Source organism: Pelobates fuscus, chromosome 6 (assembly GCF_036172605.1).
Source record: "Pelobates fuscus isolate aPelFus1 chromosome 6, aPelFus1.pri, whole genome shotgun sequence".
Classification (NCBI taxonomy): Eukaryota; Metazoa; Chordata; class Amphibia; order Anura; family Pelobatidae; genus Pelobates; species Pelobates fuscus.
The window spans coordinates 57,304,106-57,326,943 of record NC_086322.1 but is presented as its reverse complement, the minus strand read 5'-3'; the positions used below and the strand labels follow the sequence as shown (position 1 = coordinate 57,326,943).

Sequence of the window (22,838 nt, the reverse complement as noted above, 5' to 3'; positions counted from 1 at the left end):
ATAATAATAATAAATACATTTCTGTTAAATTATACTGATATCAACATCAAAAGAATGACAGCCTTTGAATATGTTTTTTAGTTAACTGTGACATTTTACAATCACAACATTGATTACTAATATGGAGATTATTCCCCTCGGGAATCCTAAGTGAGTAGTACTTTACCTTGGTAATGATGAGATAATGTAGAAATGCACAAGAAAAAAGGGTATTATAGGGGTTTCTGCTCCCCCTCCTGCTATTTCTGGCAGCATCTATTATTCCTTTGTATCTAACTTACAATTTATTGTTTAAATAGATAATATACTCGATTTCTAAAATGCCTTTATTGTGGTGTCTAGAAGGTAGATCCCCAGATGTTAATAGAACTTCACCTCTCAGAATGCTTTGCAGCCTTAAAGGACCACTATAGGCACCCAGGCCACTTCAGCTTAATGCCAGGTCCAGCTAGGTTTAACCCTTTTTTTTTAATAAACATAGCAGTTTCAGAGAAACTGCTATGTTTATAATAAGGTTAATCCAGCCTCTAGTGGCTGTCTCATTGACAGCCGCTAGAGGGCTTCTGCGCTTCTCACTGTGATTTTCACAGTGAGAAGACGTCAGCGTCCATAGAAAAGCATTGTGAATGCTTTCCTATGGACTGGCTGAATGCGCGCGCGGCTCTTGCCGCACATGCACATTCAGCCGGTGACGGAAGAAGAGGGAGGAGAAGAGGAGGAGAGCTCCACGCCCGGCGCTGGAGAAAGAGGTACGTTTAACCCCTTTCTCAACCCAGAGCCCGGCAGGAGAGGGTCACTGAGGGTGGGGGCACCCTCAGGGCACTAAAGTGCCAGGAAAACAAGTGTATTTTCCTGGCACTATAGCGGTCCTTTAACCCCTTAAGGACCAAACTTCTGGAATAAAAGGGAATCATGACATGTCACACATGTCATGTGTCCTTAAGGGGTTAAAGCTTGAAGAGCACAGGAAAGTCATAAGAAAGTAATAGTTCTAGAACATCTGTGTCTAACTTTGGCTAACTCTTATCACGTGTCAGAGACCCAAGACACAGAGTGTATCCTTCAAATGCACCAGAAAATCAGGAGAACGAGAAAAAAAAAAAGCAGAGTAAAGGATAAGAGAGAAGACAATAGTCAGGATAAGCCGAAGTAAAAAAAAGGGACAGCATTGAAATATAAAAGCATTTTTGGGACCAAAATAGAACCATAAAAGGGCAAGAACGTATTTATAGCGTGGCTCATTATGTATGTATCCACGCCCCAAAAACACGAGAGGCTATTGAAACTGAAGTATTAGGATGTCATTTGTGTGACATCAGTGCATCCATGGCATGTCATAAAAAAGGTCAGAGCCACAGCACCCGGAATCCTGACTACTGGAGGAATCAGGAAAGGCATGAGGGAGGACATAGGCCGCCTACAGATCACCATGACAGTCTTCCTGATGAGCCAGAACACAAGGTATTCCGACAACCCTGCTCTATTGTATTAGGTAAACTTCCTATGCATCCAATCCGTTTGATAATCTATTTCTAGACTGTAAAGTGAGAGCGACAATTGAAGTTTATCATTTCAAATTATTATTTTCTGTTCTGGTGAAATTACATAGAAAAGGCTACAGACTATAAATGAGATATGAGGTCTTAGATTTAGTTATTTTTGTTTACCAAAAAGTTTGCAAAAACTATTGAAAAAAAGGGAGAACAATGAAAATAAATAATACTCCCTGTATCAACCTAATTGTTTGACAGGCCTGGAGAGAATCGTACGTGTGTTTATTATTATTATTATTATTGCCATTTATATATCGCCAACAGATTATGTAGCACTTTACAATATTTTGAGAGGTGGGGGGGATGTAACAATAAATAGGACAATTACAAGAAAACTTACAGGAACAATAGGTTGAAGAGGACCCGGCTCAAACGAGCTTACAGACTATAGGAGGTGGGGTATTAGAAACATTAGGACAGGAAATATCAAGTAGGAGTGAAGCAGAGCTGGAGGAGAGAGCTAAGCACTGTCCCATATGAGACAGCAAGAGACAGGTATGTAAGGTAGAGATTACTCTGGGAGGCCATAAGCTTTCCTGAAGAGATGGGTTTTAAGGCCCTTCTTAAATGATTGAAGACTAGGGGAGAGTCTGATGGCAGTAGGCAAGCTATTCCATAGGAGAGGAGCCGCCCGCGAGAGGTCCTGCAAGCGCCAGTTGGCAGTACGGGTGCGAGCAGCAGTCAGGAGGTGGTCACGGGCAGAGCGGAGGGTACGAGGAGGGGCATACCTATGGATCAGTGAAGAGATATAAGAGGGGCTGGAATTGTTCAGTGCTTTAAATGTATGGGTTAGCACTTTGAATTGACTCCTATAGGATACAGGGAGCCAATGTAAGGACTGGCAGTGGGGCGAGGTGTGAGAGGACCGACTAGAGAGGAAAATCAGTCTAGCTGCAGCATTCATTACCGACTGTAGCGGGGCAATACGGCTTTTGGGGAGACCAATCAGGAGAGGGTTACAGTAATCCATGCGGGAAATTACTAGAGGATGGACAAGCTCCTTGGTAGCATCTTGCGTAAGAAAGGGGCGGATGCGGGCTATGTTTTTGAGTTGGAACCTACAGGACTTGGCAACAAACTGGATGTGAGACTCAAAGGTGAGACCAGAGTCAAGTATGACGCCAAGACAGCGCGCTTGCAGGGATGAACTTATGTGGATATCACTGACTTGAAGGGAGAGCGAGAGAGGAGGATCAGTATTAGGAGGAGGAAAGGCAAGGAGTTCAGTTTTAGAGAGGTTAAGTTTGAGAAAGCGTGACGACATCCAGTCAGAGATGGAAGAAAGGCAAGCAGTGACACGTTGCAGGATGGCAGGGGAGAGGTCTGGGGAGGAGAGGAATATCTGAGTGTCATCAGCGTACAAGTGGTAGTGGAATCCAGCGTACAAGTGGTAGTGGAATCCAAAAGAGGCAATAGGTTTTCCAAGAGAGGCAGTATGAGGAGAGGAGGTATCGTTGGAAAATGAGACACTGAATGAGACACTGAATGAGACAGGACGAGGAGAGGAGGTATCGTTGGAAAATGAGACACTGAATGAGCATTGGGAGAGATAGGAGGAAAATCAAGAGAGGAGAGAGTCACAGAGACCGAGCGATTGAAGAGTTTGAAGGAGGAAAGCATGATCAACGGTGTCAAAGGCAGCAGAGAGGTCAAGGAGAATTAATATGGAGTAGTGACCTTTGGATTTAGCAGAGATTAGGTAATTCGTCACTTTGATAAGAGCGGTCTCAGTAGAGTGGAGAGGGCGGAAGCCAAACTGAAGAGGGTCAAGGAGAGAGTTGGAATTAAGGAAGTGAGACACACGGGTAAAGACAAGTCTTTCCAAAAGCTTTGATGAGAAAGGGAGCAGGGATATGGGACGATAGTTAGAGGGGGAGGATGGGTCAAGATATGTTTTTTTCAGGATAGGTAATACAGTGGCATGTTTAAGGTCAGCAGGAACAGTGCCAGAAGAGAGAGAGCAGCTAAAGATGTGTGTTAGGATAGGCACAAAAAAAGGTAGTTCTACTTTTGGGGAAGAAATGCTGAAAGCTCATTTGTGCTTATTTTGACCCCGTCAAAATAACCTATAAAGATATATACACATGTTATTTTACAAAGTAAAGCAATGTACAAACCAAATGTTTGCCTTCATTAGTAGAGCATCCAAAACTTTTACTCACTTGATTATAATGAACATTTTGAATAAGAATAGTTGAATTAATGAAAATATTAGCTACGGTATCTTTACAGCCAGACTGAAGTGTTCTTTTACCAGGCTAAAAACTAATAAAAGTAAAAGCTTTGTGTAATTGCACAAAGAAGAGTCGCAAATAATTTAATGAAGTCGACTCTCAAGAGAACATGCATTTCTCTTCTGGAAATTTCCAACATTGACTCTATAATTACTTGGTTCAATTAGATGTCCTAGATTAAATAAAATAGTACCTGATGGGATAATTATCTAAATAGTTAGAGGAGAAGTAGGGAACAGTATGTACATAACAGAAAGCATACTCGATAAAAAGGAATGAGTTTAATCTACAAGTAGGTATGTGGTTTTACCTAATTGACTTTCCAACGTATAGATTTTGGAAACAAATATTAACAAAGTATATATATATATATATATATATATATATATATATATATATTTGAAATGACAAATTTACAACATTCAGTGAAAGTGAAATTTCTTTTCTACAAGTTTGTTCAATGTATGCCTTTTTAGTTGGCAAATCGTTTGGGTTTCCTTTATTGTATAATGACCTTGTGAGTGCATGCTCTTTGTTTCTTCACAGGGTTATATGTACATTACTGTAATTTTTTTGCTTTATAATTATATATGTAAGTTATTTGTGTTTCTTTTAGCTTTCAGCCATGAGTGGCACTGAAATGGTTATTGATGGCAATTAAGTGCATGAGAGGTGAAGGTTTAGAGTCTCGCTAAACACAGTTACCACCTTTTTTTCTTATTGTGAAATGTGAGATGCTTTTTTGTTTCGCCTGATAAAATGGCCTTGAATTAAACATTGTTTTCTAAGCTTTTTAAATGATTTAATATTTTTGGATAAACTTTTAAAATAATTTTACATTTTGAAAAACATTTTTATATTTTTAATACATTTTCATATATTGATATATTTTTTTGTCTGATGTATTTTGTTTCTACTTTAATATTTTGAAAACTCATTGTAAAAGTTCATCCAAAAATATTAAATTGAGGCCAATGTTAGTCGAAGGGATCAATAACTTTTTTTTTTGTTTCTCATAGGTGCTTGCTTTTAAGCTACCTGAGTGAAAGAATATAAAAAAATACATGTTTGTTTGCCTGTTGATGGACTTTAATCTGCATCCCTTAACTTGATAATACTTAAAAACAATCATTTTTTTGAACATCTCAAAGCATGAAAATATAAAAAATGTTAGTGTTTTCACGTATTGACTCAAAAAAACAAACACAGTCATTCAATAAAGTGAGAATTCAAAGTGGATCTCAAATTTCAAGTCCAAATATCATAACTGGAAACATTATCTGTCAGCCATGACTTCAGTTTGGCTTCTATGGTCTTAAATTTTAATATTCACTTTAAATTTTCTCACTTCAGTAAAAAATCTTGGATGACAAAATTTCTACATAGTGTAATTCACAAGAGTTTGACTAGACTGTTGGTTAGCAGTTTGTTTACTTCCACACTGTGTCTATTCCTCAGAACATCAGTGTCCTGCAACCCAAAGGGCAACTCCTTTGGGGCACATGCACTTGAAAAAGAGGTGGGTTCCCTGAAGAATAGAGAGGTGAACCTGGTATGAATGCAAGTCAGGATGACTGCCAAGGTCGTCCATGCTGAACATGCTGTTTCAGCACTCTCTGAATGGTCCTATTGCCCTGAGCGCAGTTCCATTGTGCTCCCGAAAGTGGACACCAGAGAGCAAAGTCGAGACGATGGGACAGGTCTTGTGATGAAATCTGCAATGTTGGGAGGCCTGTGTGTCTTATATAAAACATTATGTACAGATACACAGACAAAACCGGTGGCACATGTATAATTCCATTAGTTTGTTCTGGTCACAATACAACCATATCTCTTAAAGAATTAAAATATAATAAAGGAAAGAAAGCTCTATGTTAGGCAATACAGAAAACCAATGGATTCTATACTAGAGAGAGCCATATTAGGTTCCCGAGCTCAGCAGGAATATTAGAGCATGATTTGATATTCCACTTGATTTGCTATGAGTAGATTTCTGTCAAGAAACCAGAGGAAGAAATGATGGATGTTATCAAATAGAATTTAAAATGGCACATTCTGGATTTAAAAAATCCACATATAATTGGCAAGTGTACATAATATAAAGGTAGTTTGTATTTATGTCTGCAAGAGGTCACAGGAAAGTGACATTGGATGAAGTAAGGTTATGCTTTGTTTTAATGTAGTTTGGATGAACAGCCTTGTGAAATAATAGAAATAAAAAGTTAGCAAAAGAAAATGAAAAAATAAATAAATAAAAATAGATTTTTAAGAAATACAATTTATGTGTTTTTGGTCATCAGAACTCTTGTAGATTTTGAAATAGAGTAAACAAATGACATATATGAGTCCTAGTTACATAGTTACATAGCTGAAAAGAGACTTGCATCCATCAAGTTCAGCCTTCCTCACATATGTTTTTTTTGCGGTTGATCCAAAAGAAGGCAAAACAAAAAAAGAAAAACAGTTTGAAGCACTTCCAATTTTGCAACAAAGTAGGAAAAAAAATCCTTCTTGACCCCAGAATGGCAGTCAGATTTATCCTTGGATCAAGTAGTTATTAACCTACATTGAAAGATCATATCTTTGAATATTCTGTTTTTGCAAGAATGTATCTAGTTGCTGTTTGAACATCTGTATGGACTCTGATAAAACCACTTCTTCAGGCAGAGAATTCCACAGCCTTATTGTTCTTACAGTAAAAAAAATTTCCTTTGCCTTAGACGAAATCTTCTTTTTTCCAGTCTAAACGCATGACCTTGTGTCCTATGTAAAATCCGGTTTGTGAATAGATTTCCACACAATGGTTTGTAATGTCCACGAATATATTTGTATAATGTTATCATGCGATGTTTTTCTAAACTAAAGAGATTTAAATTGGTTAATCTTTCTTCATAGCTAAAATGTTTCATTACATGTATTAATTTTGTAGCCCGCCTCTGCACTTTTTCTAGTGCCATAATATCCTTCTTTAGAACAGGTGCCCGAAATTGCACAGCATATTCAATATGTGGTCTTACCAGTGATTTATAAAGAGGCAAAATAATATTCTCATCCTGAGAATGAATGCCTTTTTTCATGCATGACAATACCTTACTGGTCTTAGCCACTGCTGATTGACATTGCACATTGTTGCATAGTTTGTTGTCTATAACAATTCCCAAGTCCTTTTCGTTTGTTGTTCTCCCTAATTCGCTTCCATTAAGGGTATACGTTGCTTGTGCATTCTTTACGCCGAACTGCATAACTTTGCATTTTTCAACATTAACTTTCATCTGCCATTTGAGTGCCCAGTTCCCCAGTCTATCTAAATCCCTCTGCAGCAAAGTAATATCTTGCTCACATTGTATTACTTTACAGAGTTTTGTGTCGTCTGCAAACACTGAAACATGACTTTCAATGCTTTCTTCAAAGTAGTTGAACATTTTTTTTCAGTGTGTTCCCCCAGTTTGGAACATCATACTAATATCATTTAATTTAGATAACCACAAATATAATTCCTTATGCCTAACTAAAATCATTGTAATCTGGATAACATGTGGGTGAATTGAGTATTTTACTCAAAAGACAATGCTTCCCCTAAGTATGTCTATATGTATATGTTTATTTTTTCATAATCACTTTCAAGTTATTGTTATGTAAATTTAGTGACTATCTAACCTTATGAGCCTTCTTCTTGAAGGGTTGACAATTAACTTACCGTGTTTAAGAATTCTCGCTTTCTATACAAAATGCTACGCATGACTTGACTGTATGCTGACCGCAGCCATCAAGTAACACAACAGAAGAGGCTAATTAACATTCTAACAGTGCAGAGTAAATATTCCAAATGTTTATAGAAAACAAACTGTGCATGTTATAAGATGTAACCACAAAATGCATACAGAATTAGGAACAGAATCATAATATTTCTATATAATGTGGTACAACACAAGAAAAGATGAACCTGTTGGACAATTGGCAATAAGAGCCTTTCCCTATTTGAAAACACTCATGCAGAGGCTTTATTTGCGTAATGTGATAAAACGTTAGGTGATAACATATTTTACATACTCTTAGAAACTAGGGAACTAAGAGTAAAAGTAAAGAACACCTGCTCAGCTATCAAAGACACAGGTGAAAAGAATAGTTCTGGCTGTCCTATGTCTTACATTGACCAAGAGCAGTGGTTCCCTAGGCAAGCAAAAGGTAGATAAGGTCAAGGTTATGGTATCTTTCCCAGATACTTGAATGTTGCCGTTGTTGCTGTGGGAAGTGGCATAGAAGCAATACCAAACATACCTTGAATGATCTCATCTGAATTGTCAGTAATAAATTCAGCAGGACGTTCCTCTAGTCAAACTCACACAACTGGGTGATTATTATCCATCCTTAAATATAATGAGTCTTCCAAGAGGTTATATAGTTTTAGATAACGGCCTAGTGGTCTCGCTGCTATTGTTAATGTTTATTACATTTGTACAGCTTGCTAATAATAATAAGGAACCAAAAATAATGATGACAAAAAAAAACAATTTTAACTTTTACAAAATGATAAAGGATTTTGTGCTGCAACACATTAAAATAAACGCTTGATTACTAGTTAATTGTGATAAGAGAAATGTGTGGCAAAGATACATATTAAAACAGTTGTTGTAAATAACCCTTTTTTCATAATAAAATGAATACACTTTACCACTGAGGATGGTTTGTAAAGGTAATTATGGATTCTATATTAAAATATGTAAAGCTAATTATGGATCCCATATTAAAAGATGTAAAGCTAATTATGGATCCTATATTAAATATATAAAGATAATTATGGATCCCATGTTAAAAGATGTAAAGTTTATTATGGATCCTATATTAAAATATTTTTTTGAGTTGAACCGTAGAACTATGCAACATACATACATGCATGAAACAAGTAAACATGTTCTGCTCCAGGTTGGTTAAAAAAAATCTTTTGAAAAGTTGTTGCTCTCTGATTGATTAAATGGTTGTGTAAAGGTGTCCTTCAGGAGATGTGTTTTAATTAGAGTTTTCTAGATAAAGATAGGGAATGCCTGTCAGTTATCAGTTCATTAAATAACCATCAGATATGTCAGACCTGAGACAGCTGACTTTCAGTAAAGCCAGTGGTGTGTAAAAATGTATAGCTTAGAAGGGAGAAATATTTAACTCGTCCTAAACAAGGTAACATTGTGTGAATGTGCAATCAGAGACATATTTGTACAGGTATCTATACAAATATGAAAATAAAACAACAGAGAGAAAAAAGAAAGAAACTAAAAATGAATTAACCTTGCCTGATATCTATTTTATAGGCAAAGCCTGCAGGGATGTTGCTAGGAGTGGGCTGAACTGTGGGCTGGACCACCAAGTGTACAGAACACTGGTGAGACCTCACTTGGAGTATTGTACGCAGTACTGGAGACCGCATCTTCAGAAGGATATTGATACCTTAGAGAGAGTTCAGAGAAGGGCTACTAAACTGGTTCATGGATTGCAGGATAAAACTTACCAGGAAAGGTTAAAGGATCTTAACATGTATAGCTTGGAGGAAAGATGAGACAAGGGGGATATGATAGAAACATTTAAATACATAAAGGAAATCAACACAGTAAAGGAGGAGACTATATTTATAAGAAGAAAAACTACCACAACAAGAGGACGTAGTCTTAAATTAGAGGGACAAAGGTTTAAAAATAATACCAGGAAGTATTACTTTACTGAGAGTGTAGTTGATGCATGGAATAGCCTTCCAGCTGAAGTGGTAGAGGTTAACACAGTTAAGGAGTTTAAGCATGCGTGGGATAGGCATAAGGCTATCCTAACTATAAGATAAGGCCAGAGACTAATGAAAGTATTTAGAAACAATTGGGTCAGTGAAGGTCACTCTGTGATAGATTCCTTGTGGTCCAGTAGGGAAGCATTGTGGTCTGCCCCTCGATCAAGTGAAGAGCATCTGCTGGTTCTCTGAGTCATAGAGAAGTATGAGAGCTCATTTCTGATTGAGATACAGAACATAACTTTCCCTCACCAGGTGATGGGGGCACAATGTCTAGCTCAAGGGCCAGCTCAAGAAAGGTCCATCCACAGCCAGAGCTCCACACCCAGACAGGGGTACAATAACAAAATTATTGACCATTTTCCTTCCTGGATAAAATATCAGATTTAAAATGAAAGGACCAACACAAAATATGGAGTATAAAAAAATATCCATACACGTATTACTCATGACATGATATAAAAATAACAACTTTAAAAAAAATCGCATACACATCCAAAAAGTGACTGCATGAGGCCTGATTCAACTCATGCCTTACAGATTCTCCATCTACTCTAAGCAGCTTTGACAGTCTACCATATTTGTTTTAGCCCCATATTTATTTTAGAGTAACTTATAGTCTACATTATTATATTGCAAATCATCGTTCACTACATTTTTCCATCATACTTGCCTCTGCGTTGTTACATTGCTGAAATCTTATTTCTTGCTCCTCTTATGACTCATGCAAACTAAAGCTTTCTGTAGACCACGAGTTTCCTTCTAGGTATTGTTTGACAAGTTGCTTATCTACCATTCAGTCTACTCTGTAGGAAAGTCTAACTTTTTTAATGATGCATTTTCAAATTTTCGCCAAAATAATGAATGTATCAGAGTTTTCTTTCAGTAACCTCTTGACGTTATATCTTATCCGTTTCCTAGCCATAATACTTCTTTATTTAGAACTTTAAAGTGTTGAATTCCATACCTAGAAGAATGCTTCCCAAATCAGTAGTATGTGAAAAGCAACTGATGGTTTATAATACACAGAAAACCTGTATCAAGGACAAGTTGGCATTTGACTCTATGCACTTAATTATAACAAAATAGTATAATATTTCAATAGTGGATACTTAAAGGGATCATATCTGGAAATTACAACATTCACATCAAGCATTGAAAATCACCTATAACCCGTGTTAATATTTTTCATATGATGCTCTACTTGCTCTGGCATGTACATCAAACTTTTAGCAATTGATGTCATAATCCAGGCCACGTGATGCAGTGTTCACTCTTTGGTTCCTGATTAATTCTTCCTTTCCGATGATATGTAATTCAGTTTGGAGGGAGGTGTCTCTATTGACTGCCAGATGCATAGGCTGTTTGGTTTAAATGATCGAAAAGAGGCAGAGCTGATTGACAGGAACCAAGATGGTGGAACTCAATTCTAGGATATAAATACATACTGTAATGCGCATTTCTACATTTAAGTTTCTTTTCAAGCTAATATCTGTTAAACATAGAGTATAAGTAAACATTACGTTAAAAAAATCTTGGGAAGTGAGAGTTCCCCTTTAATTCCTGTAAAATTTCTAAACAAACTTGGCTTTGCTGGAATTCCGACAGTAGATTAAATATGCTAGAGCTCACAAGCTTATAATAACAAGAATAGTAATCAAGCATGATACGCATTTTATCGACCTTCAAAGTGTAAGTTAAACCTTCAGTTTCATCGGGAATCAGATACAATGTATCTGGAGTACTAACCACCGAGATATTGACTCATTCAGTAACAATGTGGAGCATTCTATGTTTCTTTACACAAATCTCTTATTGTTTCTGACTTGTAACATTTTAACACCTTTTAAAGGGACACTATAGGCACCTAGACCACTTAATCTCATTGAAGTGGTCTGGATACGGTGTCCCAGTCACCTTATCCCTGCAATGTAAAACATTGCAGTTTCAGATAAACTTAAACTACAGGGTTAAGACTGCTTCTAGTGGCTGGATTAGCCCTGCTTGGAACACTTTCCCAAGCAACGCAAACCTCCTTAGTGATACCAATACACTGGCCATGTTGCCAGTGTGCGAGCAACTAAACTGAGTGATGTCAGTCACTCAATTCTTATACTCCATAGTCAGTGCCCGCAGCGTCTGTTAGGATGTTTCCATAGCAACTACAGCACATGCTCATCCTATGGGAGATTTTAACTAAGTAAGAGAAAAAATGTTTTTAATGATATCTAGCACTACCCCTTACACTAGATTAAACTCTATCTATTTATTAGTTCCTGCCTATTATAATCCTATGAGTGTATATAAACACAAACATCTGTTAAACTGGTCCATATTTTCTTCTGTGCTACTGTGAACTGTGTTATTAATCTCAGAATCAACCACAGAGCAAAGCCGAAAACAAGCAAGGACAATTTACAGATCACTCTTTAATACAACACACGAATGCCGACAACACATGTTCAAGTCTGTTTTAAAGGAAAATAATGAATTTAATCCTAGGAAGGCCAAATGCTGAGTTGTATTGGTTTTGTACAACAGAACTGAGCTTTTTCTATTAAGAATATATTTTTTATAATATTTTGTGAGTTGTTGATATCTAATAACTTATAAGTTATAACTCTTATACACAATGCACTAGCACTGGAACATTAATGGGATCACTGACTCTGTGCATTATTTTACTAATAATTCATTGCTAGGAAATATTTCTGTGCTAGCTAATTAGAGGCAGTGCTCCAGATGACAGTAAGTATTTTTCGTCCCTTAATTTTGACTTGAAGAGTTTCATTCTTCAAAAACATCTGTTCACATAAGTATGTTCTTCCGAAGAGGGAGAGGATTCTTGCGCATGCATTCTTAGACTGACAATTTTTCCCTCTTCTACATACTTTTGGTAATATTCTAGGAAACACACATCATTAAATCAGATTTGTTCAGGTCTGAGTCACATTAAAGATCAAGTTGGCTCATCTGAAATTCCCCTGGATCCTCCATTAAATTCACAAAGAAGGGGTTACTTAACACATTCGGGGTTGTCTCTTGAGCATGGAAATCTTGGAATCTCTCTTGGAATTCTGTCTTGAGTTGAGATATTGCAACCTCAAATGAAAGTGTGCATTCTGTAGACATACATTTCAACATGCTTTGGAAATTAGTTAAATTCTGATCTTGACGTTGGCACTTACAGAGTTGATGGTTGTGTTCGCTGGCCACTTTGAAGTGTCTGTTAGGTCAGTACTGGCTCAAGGAATGGAGGTTGTGCATCCCTGACTTACACTCTAATCCTGCTCAGCTAGGCAATGACAGTAACACCTCTTTGGCATGTCCTGTGTTTGTAAGGCCAACATGCTTATAAGAGCAAGGTTCTCTCTTTGTTTTTTGTTGTTACTTTGTTACTCTTTTTGGGAACTCAACCTGACATTGATATTACACTTGTATTGAATTGAATTGCTGTTTAATTGTACACCCTAAATGTTAGTGTTTTAAGCACTTTAGTGTCAGCTTGACAAAGACCCTCTTGTGGGTGGAAATGTTGCCATATCTGTTTTGTTCTAATAAAGCTGCTTTTTAAGTTGCCTTGAGTGCTTGCACCACATACTTTTTACTTCGTGTATAGGGGTTGCCGGCTCCACATCTGGTTGCACTGTGGTCCAGCAATTTTAAGTGTGTGGATTCCTCCTCTTCATGTGAATCAATTGATCTTCCACTTGGCTCATTCTATAAAAAGACCATTATTTAATAGGTTGCAATAATGTAACTGTAGAAATTAGGAATTTGACTTCAACTCTCTAGATAGCTAGTCGGTAGAAGAGGTGAAACATTATTATTAAACACCTGTAATTAATTGATTTACTTATACACCAGCAACATTAGAGCACATTGCTCATAGGAGATACTTGTGGATTTCTGGCTAAATGTGTGAAAAATGAAAATGCTCATTCGGCCCCTATGAAATAAAACCTTTCATCTGATTTCAAACACAGCAGATGAAAGTACAAGTGCGCAATTTTAAAAATTGAAATTATATAAACCCTAAACATCCAACATTGGGACATATTCTGCAAAATGGTATTCAGGTCTCTAACACAGCTTTTACTTTTCTTAGAATTTTTATAGCATAAATAATAGTTGTGTTTTTTAAATAAATTTAAATAAATCCTTTGTGCAGCATTTTGCATTTTACCCTGCCACTACATATTGGTTTCATTCACAAATAGAGTGAGAATTGACCAATAGAGGAAAAATAGGAGGAGTAGTAATATATCAATATATTATATATTTAATAAAAATAGCATTTATTACTGCTTCCCTAGGTTGTTTTTTTTTTTTCTCACTAGATCTGGGAATCAAATGGAAGAAAAATGTGCCTATTAGTGTATTGTAAAATACATCCATAAATCTTCATATTAAATATATATTTTTCAGTACAACGACTGGATCATTTTTGTTTCTTTTTTTGCTTATCCGAATCACTTCCCCGAAAAATATTTAAGCGTCGGAAATCTCAAACTAAATTTAATTTTTAGAACCAAATTTTGGAACCATGCACAAGTCTACTAGCCAAGGATAGGCAATAATATTTAATGAGAAAAGGGAGATGTATGACATTTTATTCATTCACTTTATAGCATACGTTCCAGTGAAAACAAAATTTGCTCATAGAAACTTAAAAAAAAAAAATAAAGGCTGTAGTAAACGGGCTGTAGTAAACGGTCATTTTACTCTTTGCAAAGTATCTTATGAAAACACAACTCACATTTCTCTCTTCCTACCAATGAAGCTCTTTTCTGATTTTAGGATACATAACTATATCTACAGGCCAATGATAGAGACTAACCCAATACAATAAAATATGTATTTTACTATGTTCTATAAAAATAAATTAGATTGAAATACTGTTATACTTTTTTCTTTGATTAGGGATGGGATGTGTTTGTACAAATGTGTTATCTTTTCTGATACAGGATGGAAAATCTCTGATCTTTAGGAGAAAAGAAAAATAGAACACATAATTTGAAATGGTAAATCTATTTATATGCTAATGAAAATGCCGCAAATGGCACAGGTTGGAGAAGACAATGGAAACACTATGATAGCTTCGTAATGTAATGCATCTAATTTTTTTGAGATACCGTATATACTCGAGTATAAGCCGACCCGAATATAAGCCGAGGCCCCTAATTTTACCCCAAAAAACTGGGAAAACTTATTGACTCGAGTATAAGACTAGGGTGGGAAATGCAGCAGCTACTGGTAAATTTCTAAATAAAATTAGATCCTAAAAAATATATATTAATTGAATATTTATTTACAGTGGGTGTATAATGAATGCAGTGTGTGTATAATGAATGCAGTGTGTGTGTATGAATGCAGCGTGTGTATATGAATGCAGCGTGTGTATGAGTGCAGCGTGTGTATGAGTGCAGCGTGTGTATGAGTGCAGCGTGTGTATGAGTGCAGCGTGTGTATGAGTGCAGCGTGTGTATGAGTGCAGCGTGTGTATGTGTGCAGTGTGGGCAGTGTGTGTGTATAAGTGCAGTGTGTGTGTGTGTATGTGTGCAGTGTATGTGTGTATGAATGCAGTGTGTGTGTGTATGAGTGCAGTGTATGTGTGCAGTGTGTGTGTGTGTGCAGTGTGTGTGTGTGTATGAATGCAGTGTGTGTGTGTATGAGTGCAGTGTATGTGTGCAGTGTGTGTATGTGTGCAGTGTGTGTGTATGAGTGCAGTGTGTGTGTGTATGCATGCAGTGTGTGTATGAATGCAGTGTGTGTGTGTATGAGTGCAGTGTATGTGTGCAGTGTGTGTGTATGTGTGCAGTGTGTGTGTATGAGTGCAGTGTGTGTGTATGAATGCAGTGTGTGTATGAATGCAGTGTGTGTGTGTATGAGTGCAGTGTGTGTATGAGTGCAGTGTGTGTGTATGTGTGCAGTGTGTGTGTATGTGTATGTGTGCAGTGTATGTGTATGTGTGCAGTGTGTGTGTATGTGGGCAGTGTGTGTGTGCAGTGTGTGTGTGTGTGTGTGTGTTGCAGTGGTGGGGGGGTGGGCAATTTTATTATTTATTTATTATTATTTTTCATTATTTTATATTATTATTTATGTTTTTTTCATTATTATTTCTTATTATTATTTTTTATTTTCGTCCCCCCTCCCTGCTTGATATATGGCAGGGAGGGGGGCTCCTTCCCTGGTGGTCCAGCATTGGCAGTTCAGTGGGGGGGAGAGGGGGCTGGCAGAGATCTTACTTACCCGTCCTGCAGCTCCTGTCAGCTCACTCCTCCTCCGCGCCGTCCGTTCAGCTCTTCTGTCAGCTCACACTGTAAGTCTCGCGAGAGCCGTGGCTCTCGCGAGATTTACACTGGGAGCTGACCGAGGTGCTGAACGGACGGCGCAGAGGAGAAGGGAGCTGACAGGAGCTGCAGGACGGGTAAGTAAGATCTCTGCCAGCCCCCTCTCCCTCAGTCTGTATTATGGCAATGCAAATTGCCATAATACAGACTATTGACTCGAGTATAAGCCGAGTTCCGGTTTTTCAGCACAAAAAATGTGCTGAAAAACTCGGCTTATAATCGAGTATATACGGTATGTATTTTTTTTCTAACTCTAAAAGTCAATAGATTAAAATTTGTTAGAAGAATTTTCATGTAGTTTTCTTTTTTCTTTTTCAAAGTGGAGTTTGGATTTGTACATTTGACATTTCTTTCATTTCAAATGTTGCTTCCTTCATAATCTTAAATTTTAATTTCTGTAATTATCATATCAAACACGACTAAGGCTTTCCGGCCAGACAATATAAATCTCTCTTTGAAATGTAACCTTAGGGACTGGGGTTTGCTTAATTTTCTATTAAAACTTTGACTTCAGTTTGTACTTACTCGGATTAAAAGTCAAACAAAATTTATTTGACAAATTTAGTGAAGTCTGATGGTACCCCTGCTGTTCCATTGCTTTACATAATGTGGTTATCACTAAATTGCAGAAGTACTAATTTTAAAACTACCATTCTAGTTAGTGATATATATGTCTATCTCCAGAAACATTTATTCCCAGTCCTTGCTTTTAGTGGAGTCAACTATTGTGTTGAATAAATAATATTAATTAATTAATTAATAATCAGAGGCACCATTGAGGTAAACAATAAAGGGAAAGGGACAGCAGCTTAAATGGAGAGAGAAAAACTTGGTGGGTGTTGGGAGTGACAGGGCTGAGCAAACAGAGGAAAGAGCAAACAGAGGGCATGATACAAGGACAAAGAGAAAAGCAGAAATCACAAACAGCACAAGAAAAGAGGAGTTATAGGATAAAACCCACTGAGAACAGGGATTGGAGAAGGACTGTACATAAAGGCAAGGACAACCAAAGTGATTAGAGCCTCGAGAGAACAGGAAGAACAATGAACCGCAGAGAGAGGAGTGTGAGAAAGGTATAAACATAGAGCAAGAACAAGCAGAAGGGCGGCAAATGAAAAGACGCAAATGCAGGAGGGCATGATAGAAGCTCCAGTTCATGGCAACTGAGTTCACAGGAATGATTAGGGCGTTGTTTAGTGCTGGATTGTAGTTGAGGCAGCTGTCATGTCTGGAACATACTCTACAGTGCATTACATCAACAGGCATGTCCACCCAGCACATGTTCATGATAGGAATTGTTATCCTTTTTATATTGAGTGATGTAAGTGAAAGGTATATAAGATGAATTGCAATTACCCAAATTCTCCTCCCGTGCTTATCAAGTCCATGTTTAGCAATAGCATGTGACGTACTTTACCACTTACCTTACCATGTCCAATCATTTACTCTCCTCTTTCTTAAATAGACTCCTGCATGTTTTTTTTTTATTTTTTTAGGCAGGAGGGGTCCTACTCTAACTTGCATTCTGACTCCAATTACAATAGCCATCTTGGCTCAGGGTAGAGTTTAAATATTCGGTTTCAACCATTTGCTATTAACTGAAGGCAACACACAGGTTAAAGCAGTTTCCCACAAGCAGGATCTTAACAGACATGTTTAGATGAATTGCTTTAATAAAAATGACATAAATCAAGGCTTTTGTCATAAAATGACAAAGTGAAACAAGAAGAGTGTGATGCTGTAAGGAAATAAACATAATAATAGGTCCAAGAAACTCGGTATCATAACATAGTTTGAGTAATGCTTAGACTTGTCAGACCATCAGGGGAAATAAGACTAGTTGAAAAGAGAATTAAAGAAAAAAAAGGGGTAAGGAATCTACTACATCAGACGTAAACAGCCTATTCTGCATGTAGCCACTTCTTCACTGCGCCTTTTCCAAGTGGATATACATAGTTGATATTTATAATATTTTCAAGCTTTGTTGAGTTTTACCTAAGCAAAAAAATATTTTTTACTGAGCTGGCGACCAACAGCATCCAGGTGTAATTTCAATGTTTACCTGGATCTTCCAACACAGTGATGATATGCAAGTAAGGTCTGTGCAGAAAACATTGTGATGGTAATCACTGACACTGGGGATGGAAGACAGACACTATGTGTGGGTCCCCAGATTTCTTTTGTGTTTTGGTCACCCTGTGCCCATTATTGGTGCAGGGTATGTTGAATGTATTGCTTGTCTATGCCTCTCCCCCTCACCCTTTTTCCTGTTTCCCCAGCGGGGTGTTGTCCCATGGACACAACCAGACCAGTTTAAACTGGCTGCCCTGTCCCTCCTCAATCTCCTATCAGAACTTGCTATTGGCCGACCCCACCCTTCCTAGTACTATAGTATTCTCCCTATTGTATGTAAATGAGGCTGTTGGGGGCTTAAAAGAAACACTCCGAACATCATAACCACTTCAGCTAACCATAACCACTACAGTTAAAAAAACAGTTTGACTACTTACAATGTGCTGAAGTGGTTATGATGCATGGAGTATTCCATGAATATATGCTAGAGCATGGCTTCTTGAGATCTGCAAGGTTACACAGACGTCTGTTGCTTTTCTAGACTTCCTGGAAGGCCAATTGGAGAAACAGTGACTCATTCCTACTTCCCCAAAAAACAAAATGTGTACTCCCAGGTGAAATCTCTGTTTTCACTAATTTTTTACCAATTGCAAGATTAATAGACTAAAGACAGACATTAAAAATGTGGCCAAGATCCGATCTGGCATGTCACATATGCATATTATTGGAATATATGTAAGAAAATACAGGAAATGCCTTTGTCTGACATACCCATAATGTTTTAGCATCTGTTTAACAGAAGTGGATAGAATAAATGAATAATACATTGCTTTGTATTTAAACTCAAAATTCTATCAAATGGATGTCTGATCAGGACAAAACATTAGTTAAATCCCACGTTTTCTGTGCCAGCCTCTGTAATGTTATTGATTCTGCAAAATGACAAGCTTATCTATTTTTAAACAGATTATTTGCATTGTCCCTGTTGCTCTTCTTTAAATAAAACATGCCGTGTTTAGTACTACAATAACACTTCAAGGGGAGATAGCGCTGGGCTTCCAAATTGCTATAGATTTTAATCTCATCGTTATTTTAACAGCAATATAATAATCAATAGCTTCCACTATTTTCGAACATTATGATATAAACAAATACAGCACGGCATTAATGCTTTTTAAAGTTTCTGCTTTCGTTTTTTTGCAAACAAAACGTCTTTTTTATTAAAAGTGCAGTTATCCCCTTAAGGACCAAACTTCTGGAATAAAAGGGAATCATGACATGTCACACATGTCATGTGTCCTTAAGAGGTTAAATAACTGACATTTGTGATTGCTAAAGGAACACTATAGTCACCAGAACAACTACAGCTTAAGGTAGTTGTTCTGGTGAGTACAGTCAGTCCCTGCAGGCATTGCAATGTAGACACTGCCTTTTTAGAGAAATGACAGTGTTTACATTGTTGTGTAGCTAGGTACACCTCCAGTGGCCACTCTTCAAACGGTCACTAGAGGTGCTTCCTGGGTCAGTGCTGCACAACATGAGGCACTGAACTTTCCCCATAGATATGCATTCATTCAATCCATCTCTATGAGGAGATGCTTACTGAAATGTGGAACGTATGTCCAACAGATTTAATTAGCATAGCTATTCTCAGTGGGTATATTTACTAACCTCTGTACTAAAAGCTGAATTGCAAAACTTTGGACCAAGTAGCAGATTTGAAAAAAAAATATTTATTTGAACTTTTCTACACACACAGTTTACGTATTTAAGCCTGAATTGTGAAACCTGAATCAATGTTTCAATATGTCTTAATTTATTGTGTAGTAAATGACCACCTCTGCTTTTCTGACACTCATGTAAACCATGTATCTAATTTTACATCTTATTTTTAAGAGCCAATTACCATAAAATGAAAAGTGATTTGTATTTTAAGAAGGATATTCTAAGCCTCCCGGAGCGTATATTGAGACCATTTCTCATTTTTAGCAGCGAAACAAAGAGGTTGACACACAATACAATGCATTGATGTGAACTGAAAGCCAAACTGCAAAGATTGAGGTCAAAACAGCAAAGTTAGAAGAATAGTTGCTTTAGACAATATAGCAATTGTAATTAATTTGGCGTGAAATTGGCATAATTTGGCGTGAACTTGGCAATTTGGTTTCCAATCCACTACAATTCACTGGTTAGTGAATATATAAGGTTTTTTTTTTTTTTTAGCCATTATGTAATTTATGTTTACATTTATTGTTTTTAATGTGGAGAAAGGAAATTGGACCTGGGTAGAAGAAACTTGATGGTGTTACGTTTCTCACAGATTGAATTAGAAATATGGCATTCAATCATGAGGTTGGCAAGGTGTAATAATCAGATTGTGTTTTAACCTGAGTAGTTGTATTCCCATACACCAGGACCTAGTTTCTTGTCTATGGGAAAACACAAGACGTTTTGCCATAAAGTACATCAAGAGCTTCGTTTTAAAAGCACTCACAGCTAACTTAGACTGTTCTGGTTAATTTCTGTTTACGTAAGAGAGATGTAAGATTGATTCAGCAGCACTCTAAATATTGTCAGTCTAGGGTTCCTGCTTCACAAGGCTCCCTGTATTTGTGGAGTGCATGTGTGCCAATATGATACGTAACGATTACACAAGTACTACAATAATGACAAGTGCTGAAGCACTGACACTAATGTAGAGAGGGCTCTGATGAAAGACAATTTTTGGGCCCATCTGTAGTGCAAGGATGACCATGGGTAGACCCTCATCTCTTGTACATCTCCTACAATGCTTTTCCAGCTCGGGGGCACCTGTTCAGAGATTTTGCCTAAGTGTGAAGGCCACCCGATGGGCACCTAAAGTTTACAGGGCTAGTTGCCGTGGCCGTTCCAGCTGCACTGGTTGTAGTTTGGCCACTGATTACTGGCATGCTGTCACATCAGTCCAAAAAACTTAATAACCTCTTGTTTCTTCTTAACATTTGTAATAGTTTGTTTCTTTGTTATTTTCTCCTATGTCAACACGTACAAAATTGTAAAGCACGACAGAAAGTGGTGGAGCTATATAAAGGTCGATAATATTAATAATGCTTTGCTAACTGCAGAGTTGCAAAGAATGCCTCAGAATGTGTATGAGCCATATTGTATGTATTCATTATATTTTCTGCTCAGTGAAAGAAAAAAAAAAACAGTCTTGATGGAAATATGTCATTTTTTGACAGTCTAGAGATGAGTCAATGTCTTTTGAAATTTTTTTTCAAAAGTTTTACTGAGATGGCTGAAATTAACAACAAAAATAAACACAAAATCTAGCAAACAGGCAAAAAGACAAAGTAAAAATAGGCAAAAAGTTAAATTGGATAAAATCTCCAAGCCTTGTATCGTGGCCTAGAATTTGAAATTGTAAAAGTTTTAAATGATCAATTCCTCAGTGTTCTCAGCTTGATGAATAACCTCATATGATTGACGGATTATGGATTAATGATGAGACAATTTCATACTTTGTCATGGGTCGAATGGTGAAACAAGCTACCGTATAACATAACCATGTATAGCAGGCTTCCCCAAACTCCGGTCCTCCAGATGTTGCTGAACTACAACTCCCATGATTCTCAGCCTATTTCATTCATAGAATCATGGGAGTTGTAGTTCAGCAACATCCGGAGGGCCGGAGTTTGGGGAAGCCTGATATATAGAGTCACGTGGACTGCTACATTGGGATAAACTATTTTCTGTTTGGATTTCTTTCATATATAGTATACATAAGACATTGTGAATATAGTATACATAGACATGCACATGCCTAGTATACACATATATAAATGTGTGCGTGTACTGGGGGTATTTAACAATTATGAATGTTTTTAATCACAATGTTTATATGGTTTAGAACTGCCTCAATGAAGATTGAAGAACGAAAAAGTCTTGAATATAATGATTTGCTAATCCCCATACTTCACATAGTCTTTAGATAAAAAATAAATAAATCATGAAGTAGAATTTTATTTTTACAATTTATAAACAACAGTTCAGACTATAATCTCTGTTGCCTTTATTCCTGGCAGAATGAGATAACGGGTGTGTGGATTCCTGTGGGATTAAACACGTAGTAACTCTGAGGACCATGTCCATCTAAAAAAATGTGTGAAGAATAGAAACACGTTGCATATTATACACATATTGAATATTGGTTGCCATTGCTTTCTGTCTAAAATCTATTCCTGTCTTCTCTGTGTAGGTGATCCTGATCCTAACAAAGTATTATCATGCCGATATGGGAAGGGTTCTTGAAAGTTCTCTATGGAGGTAAGCTGGCCAACAAAATAAAGAAATGTTACTTATGGAGCTGACCATTCATCTGGTCAGGACTTGGCACAACTGAGTATCCAGAGCACAAATGCCCTATCTTGGAATATGTTTAAAATATTATTACATACATACAGCTTGGCTCTAAATTTGGTTGTATGGCTTCTAGAGTTTTCAACTATTAGCAAATCATGCCTATATTCACATCTGTTACAGTATGTATTATTCAGCTTTCCTTGGTTTTTTGGATGTTAGAAACATAAAGGATGAGTCTGTGACACAGTCCATAACCATTGGGCAATTTTAAATATGGAACAGTATTTCGAGTTTGAGTTAGAAACAGATTTGTGACTATCAAGACAGTTCTGCAAGTGTCTGATGTTGAGAAGTAAATATTTTATATAAAACTTAAAGGAGCACATGTGTTTTAATTATTTAGAATTCTGACTATTGCACCTTAACCTTGTTAGTGTTAATAATTGTATCTATAGGTGCTAAAATATTCATGAAAAATTGAAGAATTTGGTAAATGCTGTGCTCTGTCATATTTGGG

At 37.0% G+C, this 22,838-nt stretch overlaps 1 protein-coding gene across 2 annotated transcripts in view; it reads left to right on the top strand.

Moving 5' to 3' along the window:
* The window catches only part of SORCS2 (sortilin related VPS10 domain containing receptor 2), an 863,802-nt gene that overhangs the window by 223,046 nt on the left and 617,918 nt on the right, over positions 1-22,838 (top strand). For both annotated transcript variants that reach the window (XM_063457743.1, XM_063457741.1), the window contains exon 2: positions 22,218-22,285. In XM_063457743.1, coding sequence (XP_063313813.1) covers positions 22,218-22,285 — 68 coding nt within the window. The remainder of the gene's footprint in view (positions 1-22,217; positions 22,286-22,838) is intronic.